At 41.4% G+C, this 16120-nt stretch overlaps 3 protein-coding genes across 4 annotated transcripts; 1 reads left to right on the forward strand and 2 right to left on the reverse strand.

Moving 5' to 3' along the window:
* Window positions 1-239: 239 nt before the first annotated feature.
* On the reverse strand, window positions 240-4601 carry LOC140765975 (cation/H(+) antiporter 20). 2 transcript variants are annotated; one of them, XM_073105331.1, is made up of 6 exons: window positions 4386-4601; window positions 3799-4290; window positions 3205-3711; window positions 1537-2478; window positions 973-1356; window positions 240-548 (listed from the first exon to the last, which is right to left on the reverse strand). In XM_073105331.1, the coding sequence occupies exons 1-5, from the start codon at window positions 4563-4565 to the stop codon at window positions 976-978; spliced, it is 2502 nt and encodes an 833-aa protein (XP_072961432.1). In that variant the 5' UTR covers window positions 4566-4601; the 3' UTR covers window positions 240-548; window positions 973-975. The 2 variants fall into 2 exon arrangements, with proteins under 2 accessions (XP_072961432.1, XP_072961433.1); XM_073105332.1 differs by lacking the exon at window positions 240-548 and having other exon boundaries at window positions 844-1356.
* Window positions 4602-7337: 2736 nt separating this feature from the next.
* On the forward strand, window positions 7338-11600 carry LOC140766121 (THO complex subunit 4A-like). The gene is made up of 6 exons (XM_073105559.1): window positions 7338-7676; window positions 7818-7964; window positions 8853-8921; window positions 9001-9185; window positions 10382-10888; window positions 10976-11600. Exons 1-5 carry the CDS (start codon window positions 7497-7499, stop codon window positions 10536-10538), a joined length of 738 nt encoding a protein of 245 aa, XP_072961660.1. The 5' UTR covers window positions 7338-7496; the 3' UTR covers window positions 10539-10888; window positions 10976-11600.
* A 574-nt stretch (window positions 11601-12174) lies between these two features.
* On the reverse strand, window positions 12175-15952 carry LOC140766120 (uncharacterized). Its single transcript, XM_073105558.1, has 11 exons — window positions 15484-15952; window positions 15257-15341; window positions 14408-14604; window positions 14002-14084; window positions 13663-13708; window positions 13494-13550; window positions 13313-13367; window positions 13135-13235; window positions 12973-13036; window positions 12746-12879; window positions 12175-12580 (listed from the first exon to the last, which is right to left on the reverse strand). Exons 1-11 carry the CDS (start codon window positions 15544-15546, stop codon window positions 12410-12412), a joined length of 1056 nt encoding a protein of 351 aa, XP_072961659.1. The 5' UTR covers window positions 15547-15952; the 3' UTR covers window positions 12175-12409.
* Window positions 15953-16120: the final 168 nt, after the last annotated feature.

Raw genomic sequence — 16120 nt, forward strand, 5'->3', positions numbered from 1 at the left:
GTCTCTGCTATTGGTTTTTTAATGCGAAAGAGTTAGGTAACCAACTACTATTCGTTTAACGAGTATCATAATACAAATGGATTTAAACTGGAGAAATTAATAGCTCTAAATAATTGGGCTTAAAGACTTTATTGTAGTTGTGGTTAGGTGATAGTCGCTGTCAGAAAGAGCCTTCCCTGATTGTTCCATTGCTCTAATTAGCTCAATGAATTAATATTTGCTCAACCATATCATTGACCAAACTTGATGGAATATAAATACACAAAGCTCTGTGGAGAACTTGCAGTAAGACTTATTTCTTCGAGTATATTACATTTAAAATTACGACATAAACTATTTCAATATCAACTTGTAGCACTTGATTGCAAACTCCAGGAGGAAAAGATGATACAGAAGAGGGTATTGGAATAATTGCAGCCTGGAAGAAGGTTGGCATATTAATTGCAGTCTCCGCAAAAGGACAGCATTTAGTACTCGCCTGCTCAGTTGGGTCGTTAAGAATCTAAAAGAGGTGCTCAGATCCAAGGAATTATCTCCATTCCAAATTCCTGAAGATAAGAATGAGAATATAAGGCTCTTCTCAATTATATAAATATTGTATATAAAACATAAGTTATATTTCTTTTTAGAACTTCCTCTCCAATTCATTAAATTCCAACCAATTATTATCACGGGAAGTCACAGCTGGTGATTGATGGGTGAAGTGAGAATTATTCATAAGCGAAAGTTGTGGGAATTTTTTAGGATTTACTCATTTGTTAGTTTTGATTAATTATTGTGCTACCCAATGGGCCAAATTATTGTATCACCCAATGGGCTGTTTCTAGCTTAGGCCTGAGCTAGTTTTATGTATATAATATATGATCATAGAATTAGTATATATTATTTTTTATGAATCAATTACAGATGGTGGTGGGAATTTTCTGGAGCCAAAGGCTACTGCATGCAATCAAACGAAGAAGAACTTAAAACCTCTTAGGGCTCAACTCCGGACTTGAAGTGGTGGCCATCGCCGCCGCCACCAGCTTCGAAGACCATGGACACGGGGGTCTCATCCGAGTGGACCACGTCGTGCTGCTGGACCACCAGAACGGACGAAACGACGCTGTGGCTGGCCGAGGCCAGCGCGTCGCCGATGGGACCGAGCTCTGGGTGCTCTGCTTGCCGGCCGGCCAGCTCCGCCACCGTAGATGACGGGAACCGGCCCTTTCCGACCACCACCAGCTCGTACTCGCCGCTCCGGCCAATCGCCAGGACGGACTCCACCGCGTTCGCCGCCGATGCGGACTTCTCCTCGTACCGCGCTGTGCCCTCCGTCTTGCGCCGGAACTCCGCCACCGCCGCATCGTCTAGCTCCTGCGGCCACGGCATCGGGTAGAAGATATAGTTAAAAAAACAACTAATTAGAAACATTCTATAACTTTTAAATGTAATTATTATCTTTCTATTCTCTGGTATTCATATGTAGCAGTATATATATATATATATATATATATAGGTCTTCTTTCTCGTGGTATTAAAAAAACTAGCGCTGACCTTTTCTTTCTCGCGGTCAACGGCAGCGGTGGAGAAGGTGTAGCTCTTCTCCGCGCTTTTCAACGGCGCCGGACGAAGGGTAACGTTGGGCTTCTCATCAACTCCCTTCTTACCACTATCTAAAAATCTCACCGCAGTGACCCTAACACCCGGGTGCTCCGCCATTCTCCCGGTCAACTCCAACGCCTCCCGATCGTCAGGCCCACCAAAGAATACCACGCATACCCCATGCGCCACCTCAGCCGGCCCCACCTGCTCCCCTCCTCCGAGTCCACGGTCCACGAGAACCCCCACAGAGCAAGGCGCCTCTCTAAGAATCCTTTGGTTCACTGCCCTCCATCCTGGCCCCAAGTTCTCTATTTCATCTCCGTCGTAGTAATGCTGGTGAAATGGGACGAGTATAATTGCAACCCTCTTGTCCTCCGCCACGGCGCAGACGTCCTCGTGCATGGTGGAGAGCGCGGAGATGGCGGTCATTGGTCGGACGTTGACCCGTCCGAGCTGAGCGTAGGCATCGAATGCCACGGTAACATGGTCGCGGGAGTCGCGATTGCGGAGAAAAGACGGGAGGCCGTTGCGGCGAAAGGCGCGGGCCATGACGATGGAGGAGGACCGCTCGGTGAGCTCGACGAGGCGGAGGACGAAGAGCTTGATGGCGTGGGAGGGTTTATCATGGCCGCCGCGGATGGTCTCGATGAGGTTGATGAGGGAGGGAACTTCGCTGCCGCCGTGCACGCAGGCAAGGACGCGGAGTTCTTTTGTGTCGGAGGCGGCGGAGGGAAGGGAGGACGACGAGGACGACGATCGGTGGAGCTTGCGGTGGTGGTAGCGGTGGCGGCCAGGACGGGCGGGCTTGTAGATGGCCATGACGGTGGGGGTAGTGATGAAGGTGGTGAAGAGGGCCATCAGGACCAAGATGGCAAACGTCTCATCGTTCAAGACCTGAATATTAATTAGAGATGAGTAATTCTATATGAATACCTAAGACTTATATGTAGAAATACAAATTAGTGCTCTTTAGACTGCATGGCTCATGCAAAGGGACAGCAACAATTCTCGGCGGTGATACACTGGCTAAATTATTAGCCCCAGTTTGGTTTCTTACGTCCACTCAACGTCACTTGGCATAAGCGGACAACGTTTAGTGGAATATGTATAATAAACCACTAAGATTCTACCTTTCTCAGAAGAACAAAAAGTTAACCATAAAAAATGGAACAACTCAGAAGTTTGACTTAAAAATAAGTCAAAGGATATCAGTTTGAGATTCGAAATTGTGTTGCTTAGTATTTCTCACGCTAACTTCTCCGCACTTGGGGTAAACGATGCAGACGTGTGAAGTTGATCCATGAATCATGTGCTTTCTTTACTCCTTGATATCGACTCTCCCAGAACACTCGAGACGAGCAACCCAACAAAAAGATAAAAAGGTTCACTCCTCTCGTGCTTTCCTTAGTTATAATCCAAAGGTAACACTCATAGCCTTGAAAATATATATCACGCGCTTCTTCAAAGAAAAAGTTTACTGCATGCATACTAATCTGGCCATATTCCCACTATTCATGATCATTTGTTCAACCATTTTTCAAAACTATTTATCTATCAACAGTGGAATAAGATATAAATATAAGAATAAATAGTTAAGCATAGGGAATTAATTAAGAGTACCTTTCTCTCCTTGCCAATATTTAGAACGATAAGCTCGACGAGCCCCTTGGTGCTCATCAGCACCCCAAGCGTAACCGACTCCCTCGCCGACATCCTACACGCCATGGCCACCAAAAACGTCCCCAATATCTTCCCCGCACAGGCGGTTCCAATCACCAATCCAAGCAACCCCCACGCCTTACCACCTCTTATACTCGCCACGTTCGTCTTAAGCCCACTCGATGCAAAATATAACGGCAGTAATAAACCCGAAACAAAGTCTTCGATCCTTTCTATTAACCTCCTCGCGAACTCCCCGTCTTTTGGCACTGCGAGCCCGAACACGAAGGCACCAAAGATTGAGTGGATTCCGATCAAGTCGGTCATGAATCCTGAGACTAGTACTCCCGCCAAGGTGAGGCAAATCCACACCTCGCTCTCTCCTTCCGCTCTTTTCGCCACCTTCGCCATGGCCGGCTTCACCACTAGCATTTGTACACCCACGAAGGCGAGCCCCGAGAGGAGAACCTGTTAACATAGCACCGGAGTAAGAGCTACTGAGCTCGGACCTAACTGTCCATTAGAATATATAAAACTAATTTAACAAGTAGGTACCCAGAGAGAGACTAGTGGGCTACGCCCAGTCCCGGAGATGGCGACGGCGAGCGCGAGAAGGACCCATGCGGCCACGTCGTTGAAGGCGGCGGCCGCCATGGCGGTCTCGCCGAGAGTCGTGGTGAGGAGTTTTAACTCGGCGAGGATACGGGCGAGGACGGGAAAGGCGGTGATGGAGAGCGCGACTCCCATGAAGACGAGGAAGGGGGCGTAGCCGGCCTCGTCGGCTCCGGGGACTCCACGGCGGAGGATGTAGGCGACGCCGATGCCGCAGGCGAAGGGGAGGGAGATGCCAGCTGCGGCGATCGAGAAGGCGCGGCGGCCGCTGCGGCGAATGGAGTTGAGGTCGAGCTCGAGGCCGACGAGGAAGAGGAAGAAGAGGAGGCCGATGCTTGCCACGGATTCAAGAATTGGCGTGCTCCATGTGGGAAATATGGTATGCAGATACGATTTGTTTCGTCCCAAGGCCGATGGACCCAGTAGTATCCCACCCTACGTTTGTTAATAATTTAGAGATCTAGTGATTAATACTGCGTTAAAAACTACCATCTACTTTAATTAAGGGGGGAGAATGGATTTATACTTACGACGATCTCGGCAATAACTTTGGGCTGGCGAAGTGGTTTGAGGAGGAAGGCGAGAAAGCGGCTGAGGACGAGGACGAGGACTGTTTGGATGATGAGGAGAGGGAAGGCGAAGTGGAGGGGGTTGTCGCCTTGCCATACCCCATTAGAGGATGTCTTGATGGATGTTATGTTCACCGCCATCCTTTTGGTCGACTCTATGGGTACAGGAGGTGGAGGAAATGTGTCTCACGGCTAGGGTTTTTGTAGTGGAAGGAGAAAGAGAGAGCGGACTTTCCTTAGAGTGAGAGAGCCACGTGTTTCCCGGTGATATCTCGCAGAGGAAAATAAAATATTATAGGAAATGATCCTATGCAACAACGATTCTATGAATCCCTACATTTGACGTATTTGGCAGATCATGATAGGCAGCTTCCGGGTAAATTGGTCTTCATCAGACTTTAATTGTCGGTTATGTATTCCTTTCTTGGCTAACGGTCCTCAATACATGGGTTTGATAGTGTGCTGCTGTGCTAATCATATATAACTAGTTAACAAGCTACGACTTGTCTATAATGATATAATCTCCCTCTTGCCGTGGCAGAAGATCTGCTGTCGTTCGTACAAATAGAAAAATTTCTGGCAACCAGGAACCAGGAACCATGCATGATACACTGAAACTGAGAGGTTGAACTTATTTTCCTACAGCTGGATTGCAAAGGACCGGATTGGCGCAAATTATAACGTGTCGGGCCAAGTCGCTTCTTTGGTATCGAGAGATGATTTGACCTTAGTTCTTTTGTTCTCTTCTGCTTTGAAATTATAAACAGGTTCGATCGTAGGATGACGGCCATTGAGCTTTTAACCACTCCGGAGTTCGTGCGAAGCTCCTAAGCGAGATACCTCACCACTTCTAACGTCAGAAGAAGGCCATCCTTCGCCACCTCTTACTGCTACCTTAATTACCCCAAGCTGCCACCAAATGAACGTAGCTATATCTTTTTTCTTTTTTCTTTTTTCTTTTTAGAAACTTATAACCTTAGCCGTCCGTTTAACTTTACGACGAACGTACAATCCCAAGATGGCATGATCTTTTAACATTAACGTTGGTCTCCACTTTAAGACATGGCACAGTAATTTCTCTGATTGTGACATGGATGAATTAACGTCCGGAAATGGCCCTTTGACAGCAGATTGGAGTTTTCCAGAGGTGATAACTATTCCATTTTGTCATCGTCATTCATAAGAAAGGCATGACCATTGTTAAAAAGAAGATGCACCTTTACATGGCAAGCTTGCACAACCGCAAATCTTCCCCATGTGATCACTACTTTTTTCCAGGGGATGTTCTCGTTCATCAAAGTCTGAAACAAGTAACACTGTATATGATCAATAGTGATATTGAAAACTTCCTATATTCTAACCAGCTTAATTGATCCAACGTAGTCATGATCCATGTGAAGCAATACTACTTGGAGGAGTTTTATTTTTATCTAAGGTAGCTAGTGAGCAAAGACCAAAGACTTCCCGTGTTCTTGTGGCTTCCAGTACGTAAAGTCCATTACTTGTCCGAAATAATTTGGATCTCTCATTGCATGCATATACTTTTGATGGGCACTTCTGCGTATTTATTTAAACTACTCTGTCTTAATCAGCCATCCTCGTCATAAGTTATGCTAGCGCTTTGTTTGAAGTGCCTATATATATCTAATGGGTCATGAAATAACTTGTTTTTTAAAGTACTGCATATTGTCATCCTCATTCATGAGAAAGGCATTGCCAGTGTTGACAAAAAGAATGCATGCACCTTTACATGGCAAGCTTCCATCACACCTCCATGCATGTGATCAGTACCTTTTCCAGTAGCTTGGACGGTATAGTTCATCTTAATATTTGATCAGTTGTAGTATTGGATATTTCCATTATGTGTAGGATTCCAACTAGCGAATTAAACATAGTGATTCATGTGAAGAGTACAACTTGGAGAAGAATATTCTTATATAGGTAAGGTAGTGAGAAAAGATCAAAGACTTCGTGTGTTCCTGTGGCTTCCAGTACCAGGCAAGAGAAGGGATGAAACGCAACATATATATATAAAAGTCTATTACTTGTTCAAAGTAATTTGGATCTCTCACTACATGCATGCATCTACTCTTGACGAGCACTTCTACGCATTGACTTAAACTACTCTGTCTTAATCAGCCATCCTGATCGTAAGCTAGCGTCATTGTTAACATATCGTTGCCATTCTACAAATTGACTTAAACTAATCTGTAAGTTGTTTCATGACCATTTTAATATGCACTAGCTTCAAACAAAGAGCATAACTTGCGGACAAGAAAAGTTTGGATAGAAGCCACCGAGTTTATCCTCCACGCAAGTCAGCTATTAGCTATAGCCTATGGGTGCAAGATAAGTACTATCCTATTCGCCGGAGAGATTAAGTACGCCATGCGTGCCACTCGTGCTTGCATTTAGTAAAGAGCATCTCGCACGTGGTATCATCGTGACCTTCCTTAGTTTCTTTGAGCTGCTCTCGTGTTTAGATGAGGAAAAGGTAAAAGCTAAGGCACGGTTCTGGTCAAATGTTTACGTGAAAGTAAAAGTGAGCATGGCCTTTATCGTGATTCTAACTATTAATTGCGGTGCAATCTCAGCCGTTGAAAAATATGAACTATAGATGTTTTCTTTAGATTTTTTTTTTTAAATTTTAAAAAGAAATTGTATCTCTAAATACAACAAACCAACCATTATGCTAAATTAATTTAACGACTGTTGTCGCACTAATCTTCGCTGTTATCCTGAGAGCTTAACAAATTTTAATGACCATTTGATAGTGATTTAGGCATCCTAAAACATAGTTTATTCATCTGAGATGGAACACTCGTGGGCCCTGCCCAACTCGACCCAATAGAAGGCCCAAAAGTTGGGGTTGCTCGATCCACCGACTTTTCCTAGTGTAACCCCGCATCTCTTCCTCCTATCGAGTCGCATTTTGTTTATCCCTTATCTCCCTCTCAGAACTCTCTCGTTCGTTCTCCTCCCCGTGCGAAACCCTTGCTTCCCTTGCTCGCTGCATCCAAATCTCTCCTCCTTCCCCTTCTCGTCTTCTAGATCTCTCGATCCGTCCAGAAGATGACGAGCGCCTTGGACATGTCCCTCGATGACATCATCAAGACCAACAAGAAATCCTCCTCGTCCGGCAACGGCGCCAGTGATCGTCGTGCGGGCGGTCGTCCTTCTGGAGCCGGAGGCCCCGCCCGCCGTTCTTTCAAACGATCGGCACAGCGGGCCGGTCCTTATTCCGTGGGGAAGGTATGATTAGGGTTACGGTTCTTCACCAGATCTACTTCCGATATCGATCTCGAACGTGGTGGCACGGATTTCGTCGGGGGAGATCTCCTCTTGATGGATCCTTCCCGGATCTAGGGTTTTCTCATTTGATGTCCGATCCAGGCTCCGGATTCGGCGTGGCAGCATGACATGTATTTGGATCAGCGGGCGCGTAATTCTGCTCCGGCGTCTAGGGCTTCGGCAATTGAGACGGGCACCAAGCTTTACATCTCTAACTTGGATTATGGGGTTTCCAACGACGACATCAAGGTTATAATCTTTGTATCTCTTGGCCGATTCTTTGTTTTCTAGTACATATCGTTCCTGTACATGAAGGATCTTTTCCTTTGAAATTGATGACTGGATCTGCATGACAAACATATTGGTACCGTTGACAAATATTTGAGAGTTTGTAATTTATGTTGAGATACTTGGATTGATAGTATATAGTTTAGAATCTCTAATTATTTTAGGGTTAGAAATATTTGATTGTTGTGCTGGTTTATATTTGTGAAGTTTTGACTAACATAATTTTGGGATATTGATGCATCATTCTCTTCTATATTTTATAAGGAGAAGTAAATATCTTCAGATATAAGGCGTACACAACGAATCACATTGTGTTAAGGTCTTTCATGGACATGGTCATTTTTTTAGTAGAGAATCAGAATGACTTCAAAGCTTCCTAAGAAACTTGCAAGATGTTATTTGGTCTCCTCTTACTGTTTGAGATGTATGTGGGTATAATATTTTCTTTAGAGGTCTTCACCAAGAGAGTAACCACTATCAGAATATACAATTTATGGTCAAATTTATAGAAAAATATTATAAAATACGGTTCAGTATAAGACAGAGTGTTTTCATGTGAAAGCTGTTCTGCACGACAAATTACATGTTCCAAGTGGAGATTGTGTCTACTTTCTAAGCTCTATTTGACTGTTCCCCTATCATGTAAGTTGTAAAATCTTGCTCTCTTTTACTTCAGGGATCACTTGCTCGAGTTTTTCCTCTCGAATGTTTCATCTTAAGTTTGACCCACATTACTCTGTTATTAATTGCATTTTCAGTGTTATCCTCTTGTTTTGTTTCCCATCAGACTGTAAATAGTCTGCCATATATTAAGTCGTTTGTTTTCTAATATTACATCTAACTCTGCAGGAATTATTTTCAGAGCTTGGTGATTTGAAGCGATGTTCTATTCATTATGATAGGAGCGGAAGATCTAAAGTACTTTCATTTTCTTGGTCTTGACTTTTGCTATTACACTCTAGTTCTCTCTCTTATTTGGAGAATTTTATTCATCAAGGGAACTGCTGAAGTTGTCTTTTCAAGACGAACTGATGGTTTAGCAGCAGTGAAGAGGTTCAACAATGTGCAACTTGATGGCAAGCCAATGAAGATTGAGATAGTAGGAACAAATGTTCCTGCACCTTCTTCTGTTCGTCCGGATGCGAGTGGGAGCTATAGAAATCCTAATATTCTTTCAAAGAGGTTTCTATTTTTCCCCCCTTACATGAATGCATGTTGAATGATTACCTGTTTGACTATGTTAAGATAAATAAGTACTAGACTTCATCCAGCATGGCTCCTCATCAATATTAACTGGCCGTAATGCAATCTGTTTTGTCTTGTATTTTTCCCCTCTGCTACTGTGTTCCGTGAAAGATGCCTAGCTTTCACTTATAGTTCTGCAAGTATTTCATTTTCTTGGAAGTAACGAATAGCAGCTGACCTTATAGTTCTGACTTGTTCTATTCATTTGTAAATCAAGCATAGGTCCAAAATTTGGGTTAGACTGAGTTGGGAAGGGATTCTGATTGTACTAGTTGTACTGGATACAAATTTGCTGCTTAGAGCAACTATCACTTAAGGAAGTGGCACTTTCTTTGGTGGCCTTTAACTCTATGACACAACTTTTAATTTAATCCTAATTAATGTTGCACAAAATAGAGTCCATAAATTTCTATCTAAAACTATGCAACAATATTACTTCGGAGAATTGATTTGACACTGAACTTCTAACTGAACCTAATTACAACTTGCATGAAAAAGTGTTCATAAACTTCCATGTGATGCCATGCGACAATACTACTTGGAAGATTTTTTTGCATGAAAAACTTACTAGAGCATCCTCCATTTTTTTTCCCCCATACAGGCTCCCAGAATCTTTTATTCGTCTAGGTCTAGCTGTGCTGTTTTCTATATCTTGCTTCCTCCCCTCTCCACTTCTCTTCACTGCTACTGCCATCTCCCCCTCTTATTCTTAGTTTAGAATCTTTAGATTGAGATTTGAGGTGATTAATGATCTGCAACATGTGATAAGCATCTTCTTTCTGTTGCTTTTGCTATTTGATTACTCTAAAATCTACTAATTGATCACTCAAATTATTTATCATTAAGTTGAATGCAATTTTCTAGATGCCGTGTTCTCTAATTTAATGACCTAGCAAAATTTGTGAATTTGGTACAAAAATCATTATGTTCCTGAAAGAAACTAACATGCATTTATTTGGTAAACTCCAATTTTCTTGCTTGATTGTAAATTAAGAAGGCAAACTTGTTTTGTGTGTGTTATATATGAACAGCTAATTTTTCCCTCTTTTGTATTGACCAAATGGATTGAATTATAACATTGTATTTGAAGAACTTTTGTCCTCAGTAGCCCACCGTAACATTTTTATCAACAGCGGTCCTAGAAGGAAAACAAAAGGATTGCCGCGTCGCAGTGGCCCCGGAAAGAGGAGAGGCCAAGGTGAAGGAAAAGGCCGTAACAAGCCAATATCGGCTGCAGAACTTGATGCTGACTTGGAAAACTACCACACAGAAGCAATGCAAACCAATTGAATTACATCTTTACTGCATTCAAATTGCCTGTTTGACTCTGGTCACTGATCTATCTGTGCCCTCATGCTATCTTATGGGAGGGGCACACAAGATTCTAAGAATACCTATTGTGGAGCTTTGATAACTGTTATGGCACCTTTTGTTGTCAATTTAATACTTGGTTTGATTGGTAAATTTGTAACTGCCCTTATGGATCATTTCACTTGGCTACTTCTCTTCCATTATAATAGTGAGGACCATATTAGTATTATCAGTCAGAAAATTTTGCTAGCTAAATGAAGGAAAGATGCGGCATGTGCATATATATCAAAAAAATTCATCCTTTCAGTTGCAGTCCTGACTGAGTGAAGGTATGTTGTATGTTTACCTTTTCCCTTTTATATTCTCTGCTCTTTTCATTTTGCAACTGACACGCGTTCTCATATTTATTTTACTAGGTCAAGTGGCTGGCAGTGTATGATACCTTTTCTCCTCCTATGGTTTAGACGTGGTAAAATCAAGCCATGCCGTCGATTGCAGGTTTCTCAGTCCAAACATCAAGTGTACTTATTAGCTCTTGTTCTTATTTAAGTTGCCTCCGGAATCAGTACGCCTTTGCTGCATGCTTTACTATTTCATTAGCTCGTGCATAGTACACATATGGATGATCAGTGTGATAAATATGAAGCTGGAGGAGACTCTGCATGTGCTTGAGCGGCCATGCTGCCTAGTTACCGCAGGTTGGACTGTGATACATGATATTTTCTGCTCTCCGGAACACTTGCATCCGATACACATGTGTGCTCTTCCACGGAACATATAGTCATATTGCACTAGCTGGTCGTCAAAATTAATCTTATATGGAAGCCTGGTAAGCGTGCTGGTTTCTTTTCAGGTGTTTATTATGTCAAATAAAATCTTTTAGTACGTATGTTGGCCAACATTTCATTGGTCACTTATGCAGAAGAATAGGAGTTAAAACAGTTTGTTGCCATCAGTTATAATCCCCTTGTGTAAAATTGAAGATTGTGGTTTATTGTTCTTTCAACTACTGTTTCCGATAAGGCCGTACTTTATTTATAACTCGTTGCTTCTTTGTTATTCGTATATTGTTTATAGATCCCTTTAGCAATAACCCGTGTTTTCCATGAGTAAATCTCGAATGAAACTTTGATCGAGTGCTCGACAATTCATATATCTGTTTATTAGTTTTGGTTCTTGAGCTTTCTGCCATCAAGCCTCGTAGACTAATACTAATATAGTTAGTCTACTTTTCTATACTAGTATAAGAGCGTCTATGTTAGTAAAGTTATTGTATATATCATAATATATTTTTATGTGATATAAAATATAAATAATTAAAATATTTTTTTATAATGAATAGAATATAAAAATATTATAGGTAGAAGAAGAGGAAAAAAATATTATCATACTGGTACAGGTATAAATAATTAATTATTTATTAGAGGTTAATATCGGATCAAGTTAATATCGGATCAAGTATATATTTATTTCACTGGTGACAAGAACAAGATTTCTTGTGTTGTCCTTTCAGTCGGATATATTCTCAGCCATGGCAATATGCGGGTTAGTTTTGCGGTAGTTCTGTCAAAAGACATTTGCAGACCATTTAATATTTGTAGACTGATCAACAGAATAATTAGGAATCCTGCCGTGACTTCTCATTAAAAAGGACAACTGTCAACAAGTTTTAGGTGCGAACTGTGCCTAGACAAAGCTAAAATACCCCAACTGACGTATGTAATGTTCGCACGTGAAGTAGAGCCAATGACTGCAAACTGAATGGATTTATTTAGCCTACAAAACAACTGATAAATGCAATATGACAAGCAAAATCCGACATGGCACTCTTTTGTAGCTTTGCATCTCGCTTATGCAGTCTTTGACCTCATATTTTCCCAACCGGAAGCAATTAGATTCAGTATGAAATAAAGAAGAGTCCAAAGGCAAGTCATGATGAAGTTCCAACAGGAAGAGGGCCAATACCAAGGATAAAGGAGCCGAAAGAAGAGGCTTATGACATGCCGCGGATAACGCCCAACCTGTTTCAGTACGAAAAAATTTATGGACCTAAATGGAAGTCTAAAATCAATATCACTCGTATGAGCATCTTCAAAGCATATTCAAGAGTCAAGACATCTCTACATTTCGGTATGGAACTCGTAAAGAAAAATGGTGACTATTTGAAGTGAAGCCAATGTACTCACAGGGAAAAGCAAATCCAACGTGTTCCAGGCAGCATGCCGGACAGCTCTTGTTGGATATGTGGGACCTCCAGGAGACGTGAAACTGTAGAGGCATGCCTTCAATCGGATGCTTGTAGTCATCCTCAACTCCAATCCTATCATAAATGGTTACAAAAACACGTTGAATACAATCTTGTGCTTGGATTCTTTTAATATCTACGAATAGGATTTTTGATCTAAACAACAACCTCGAAGGATGCTCAAGCGAGCAAGGTAATGCAGAAGTACTGGCTCAACTTTTAACTTCTGAAGCTGGAGACACAAAAGATATATAAGGAACTAGCAAATTGTCAAGTCACTGAACCAATGGCGACAAACAAAGATTATTATTGCTTTATCGAGTGCGCAACCTGATCTGTCAGTTCAATAACAAAAAAGTCTGCTGGACCACCAACCAGGAAAGCATTCGGGAAGGTAGGAAATTGCTTAAAAAAACTTTCCAGCAAGTCATCTACATGTCATATAACATGCCAAACATCATAATAAACACTAGATAAGAGAATAAACAAACTACCAAAGAAAACAGACCTTGATCGTAAAATAGAATAAACCTGGAAATCAGAAGATAAAGATCTCGTTGAGCCTGAAAAATGATAGGTTTAACCTTTAATCAATGACATAGTGTGGAAAGTTTTGATAGCATCACCTCACTTGGTTATTGAGCATAAAATCTGAAATTTAACTTAAAAGTGAAAAGGACAAGCATAACCTGTAATGAAATTTTCCTAAGACGGTCAGGGATTAACACGACCTCCACAAGGAGATACTGTTTTAAAGAAAGTTCCACTGGAGTTTAGAGAACAACATGATGAAATGAATAAATGAGACGAATGAGAGGTCAATAAGTGAATTAATTAGATAGAAAAAGAATATCTTACATGAAACAAGGATAAGAATCGCCTTGTGTTTGTCTGTATGTCAATCCTGCAAATACAAACTCACTGATAAGCAGTAGAGAAGTTCACGAAAATGAACAACTTAACAACTTGGAGGACATTGTTACATGAAGATATCCAAAAAAAAAAACAACTAAATTGTACACCAACAAATACTTGTTCGGCAAATGGAATAGACCAGTAATGCACTGGAGAGCATAATAAAGTGATCACGTTCTAAGAAAACAGAATATTGACCTGGGCACTACCTATTGTACTCAGTGTAACACAAGAACAAAATTAATAATCACAGAGGCATTAGATTAAACTGTTAATCCATACCAGAAAACATTAGTAGCACCTTGAACAAGTGCAGACCCATAACGTAGCAAGGCATCGCTATTGTCAAGAGGAAATTCAAACAACTGCAAGCAGGAAGGTGGCATCACTCATCTATATTTTGTTCGCCCTCACAAGGCACCAAGACAAACAGTATAATGAGCCACAAAACATTATTACATCTGGTAAAATAAACTGGTAGAAAAATTATAGAAAAGTACCTCCATCTATTTATTCTTCTTTACTGAAATCAAATTTAATTGTTGCTGTCCACAGTTAAAGAGTATTATGGCAGTAGGGTACTATATCATATATACAAACTCTTAAAACCATCTTCAAATGGAAGTATCTAATCGGGAGAGATCATTGAACAACCAGTAAGGTACTTATGTAACAACTGTGAACATACCCATTTATGGAAAAGAAGGGCAAATATATGTGATGCGAACGACAGGCTCCAGACTTGGACTATCAAATCTAAAATGCGCTTCCCATTCTCAGGAGCCCTAACATAATGGTCTGCGAGAACCTCATAAAAGCATAGGCAATTTTCCTCTCTGTCAGCTACCACAGCAAGATCATCATCATCCCTATTGAGAATTATGTCTGTATTCATTTGGGACAACAATTTAGCAAATTAAGAAGCACCATTGCACCAAGATCAGTTCATATGCACTAAAAAGTCATAAACATGAATTGGCCTAATCTGTACAGCGCTTTCTCCTTAAAATTTAGGAATTAACAAATGCATATCCAATAAATAGATTAACAATACAAAGCAAGCTCAGTTTCATTCGTGGAAGAAGGACATCAAGAAATAAAGCCACTTAATAATCTGTAATGCAGTTAGAGAGTATACATGTTAAAGTTTAAGAGATAGACATGACCTGATTACACAGCCTGTTAATTGGAAGAAGCAGCTTAAAATTTCCTAAATTAATCACGCTCATTGAAGAGGAAAACAAAAGCGATTCAAAGAATGGAAGAAAGATGGGACATAGTCAGGTGTTGGCATCATTTATATTCATGAAATAAGGAACAGGCACTTATCCTAAAGTCAGAGAATGCAATATAATCCTTCTACACTTTAAACCAAATTCTTCCTTCTAACTAAACACCAATCAAGGACGAGAACGGTTAACTGAATCTAATCGAATCCAAAGCTCACAAACATCCAGAACCTAGCCTAAATGCATAGCATACTCCACAAATACCATCTTCCAAAACCTAAAATTATAAAAAATTGAACCAACTCTACCTCGGGCTCGATCGTCAACTTCCAGAGCGATATCAGCAAACAATTGCTGTAACAGTTCGAGTGGCTGAGATCGAGAGATCAATGCCTGCAAACATAAAGAAAGATCATTAACACATCTTGAATTAAATAGGATCACATGCAAAACAAGAATCAACTAAACTCTCCAACGTCAAGATAGTGAAGAAAATTTCCTCCAATAATTAATTAAATTAAATATAGAATCTAACCTTTTGCAGTTTTTTCTCGATCTCTTGCGTGAGGGCGGTGAGATAATCCAATCTCCGATTCATTTTCCCCAAGGAAAGAGCATTTGAGAAGGACGGCGAAACCCTAACCCAGTCCACCACCGCGACTGTGCTCCGAGGAGAAATCAAAGGGACCGCTCGCTCGTAAAATTAGCTAAGTAAAATCCGAAACCCTAGATTTGAGAGGGAAAGGGTAGTACGCTCCGGGATTTCTAGAGGCCGCTCGAACTCCTCATCTAGGCTTAAAAGTAAAGCTCCTTGGATTCCTTGCCTCGTCGGAGCGGACGTTCTTGATACGCGTCAACTCTTATACCGAATAAATGGGGGGGTAAGGATAACGAAACGCGATAAGAAACGACCGAGAATAAGCACGAAATTACTTGCGGACTAGAGCTTGGAAACTTGGGAATAAGGAAAATTGCATGGATAAAATGGGACTAAACGGGAAAAGTTCAAAGCTCGGTGGATCGTGAGAGGAACATCTTGTGGGTGACACGTACCTATCGGTCGGTTGATGCCCAGACGTCTACGTCTGGATGAGGATGAGGAGGAGGAGAAGGCCGGACCTTCTTCATAGCCAGGTAGGCAGGCATTTTATCAAGGTTAATAAATATGGAAT

The sequence above is a fragment of the Typha angustifolia genome, chromosome 8 (genome assembly GCF_048772165.1).
Source record: "Typha angustifolia cultivar Huaian chromosome 8, ASM4877216v1, whole genome shotgun sequence".
NCBI lineage: Eukaryota > Viridiplantae > Streptophyta > Magnoliopsida > Poales > Typhaceae > Typha > Typha angustifolia.

Excerpts from the sequence above, each read along its gene's own strand:
- LOC140765975 (XM_073105331.1), bottom strand. The coding sequence starts at position 4,565 with ATGGCGGTGAACATAACATCCATCAAGACATCCTCTAATGGGGTATGG. Across the intron at positions 3,712-3,798 it reads GCCCACTAGTCTCTCTCTGG|GTTCTCCTCTCGGGGCTCGC; the intron begins GTACCTACTTGT and ends CTATGTTAACAG. Across the intron at positions 2,479-3,204 it reads ATATTGGCAAGGAGAGAAAG|GTCTTGAACGATGAGACGTT; the intron begins GTACTCTTAATT and ends ATTAATATTCAG.
- LOC140766121 (XM_073105559.1), top strand. The coding sequence starts at position 7,497 with ATGACGAGCGCCTTGGACATGTCCCTCGATGACATCATCAAGACCAAC. Across the intron at positions 8,922-9,000 it reads ATAGGAGCGGAAGATCTAAA|GGAACTGCTGAAGTTGTCTT; the intron begins GTACTTTCATTT and ends TTATTCATCAAG. Across the intron at positions 9,186-10,381 it reads CCTAATATTCTTTCAAAGAG|CGGTCCTAGAAGGAAAACAA; the intron begins GTTTCTATTTTT and ends TTTTATCAACAG.
- LOC140766120 (XM_073105558.1), bottom strand. The coding sequence starts at position 15,546 with ATGAATCGGAGATTGGATTATCTCACCGCCCTCACGCAAGAGATCGAG. Across the intron at positions 15,342-15,483 it reads TCGAGAAAAAACTGCAAAAG|GCATTGATCTCTCGATCTCA; the intron begins GTTAGATTCTAT and ends TTATGTTTGCAG. Across the intron at positions 13,551-13,662 it reads GATTCTTATCCTTGTTTCAT|TATCTCCTTGTGGAGGTCGT; the intron begins GTAAGATATTCT and ends TCTTTAAAACAG.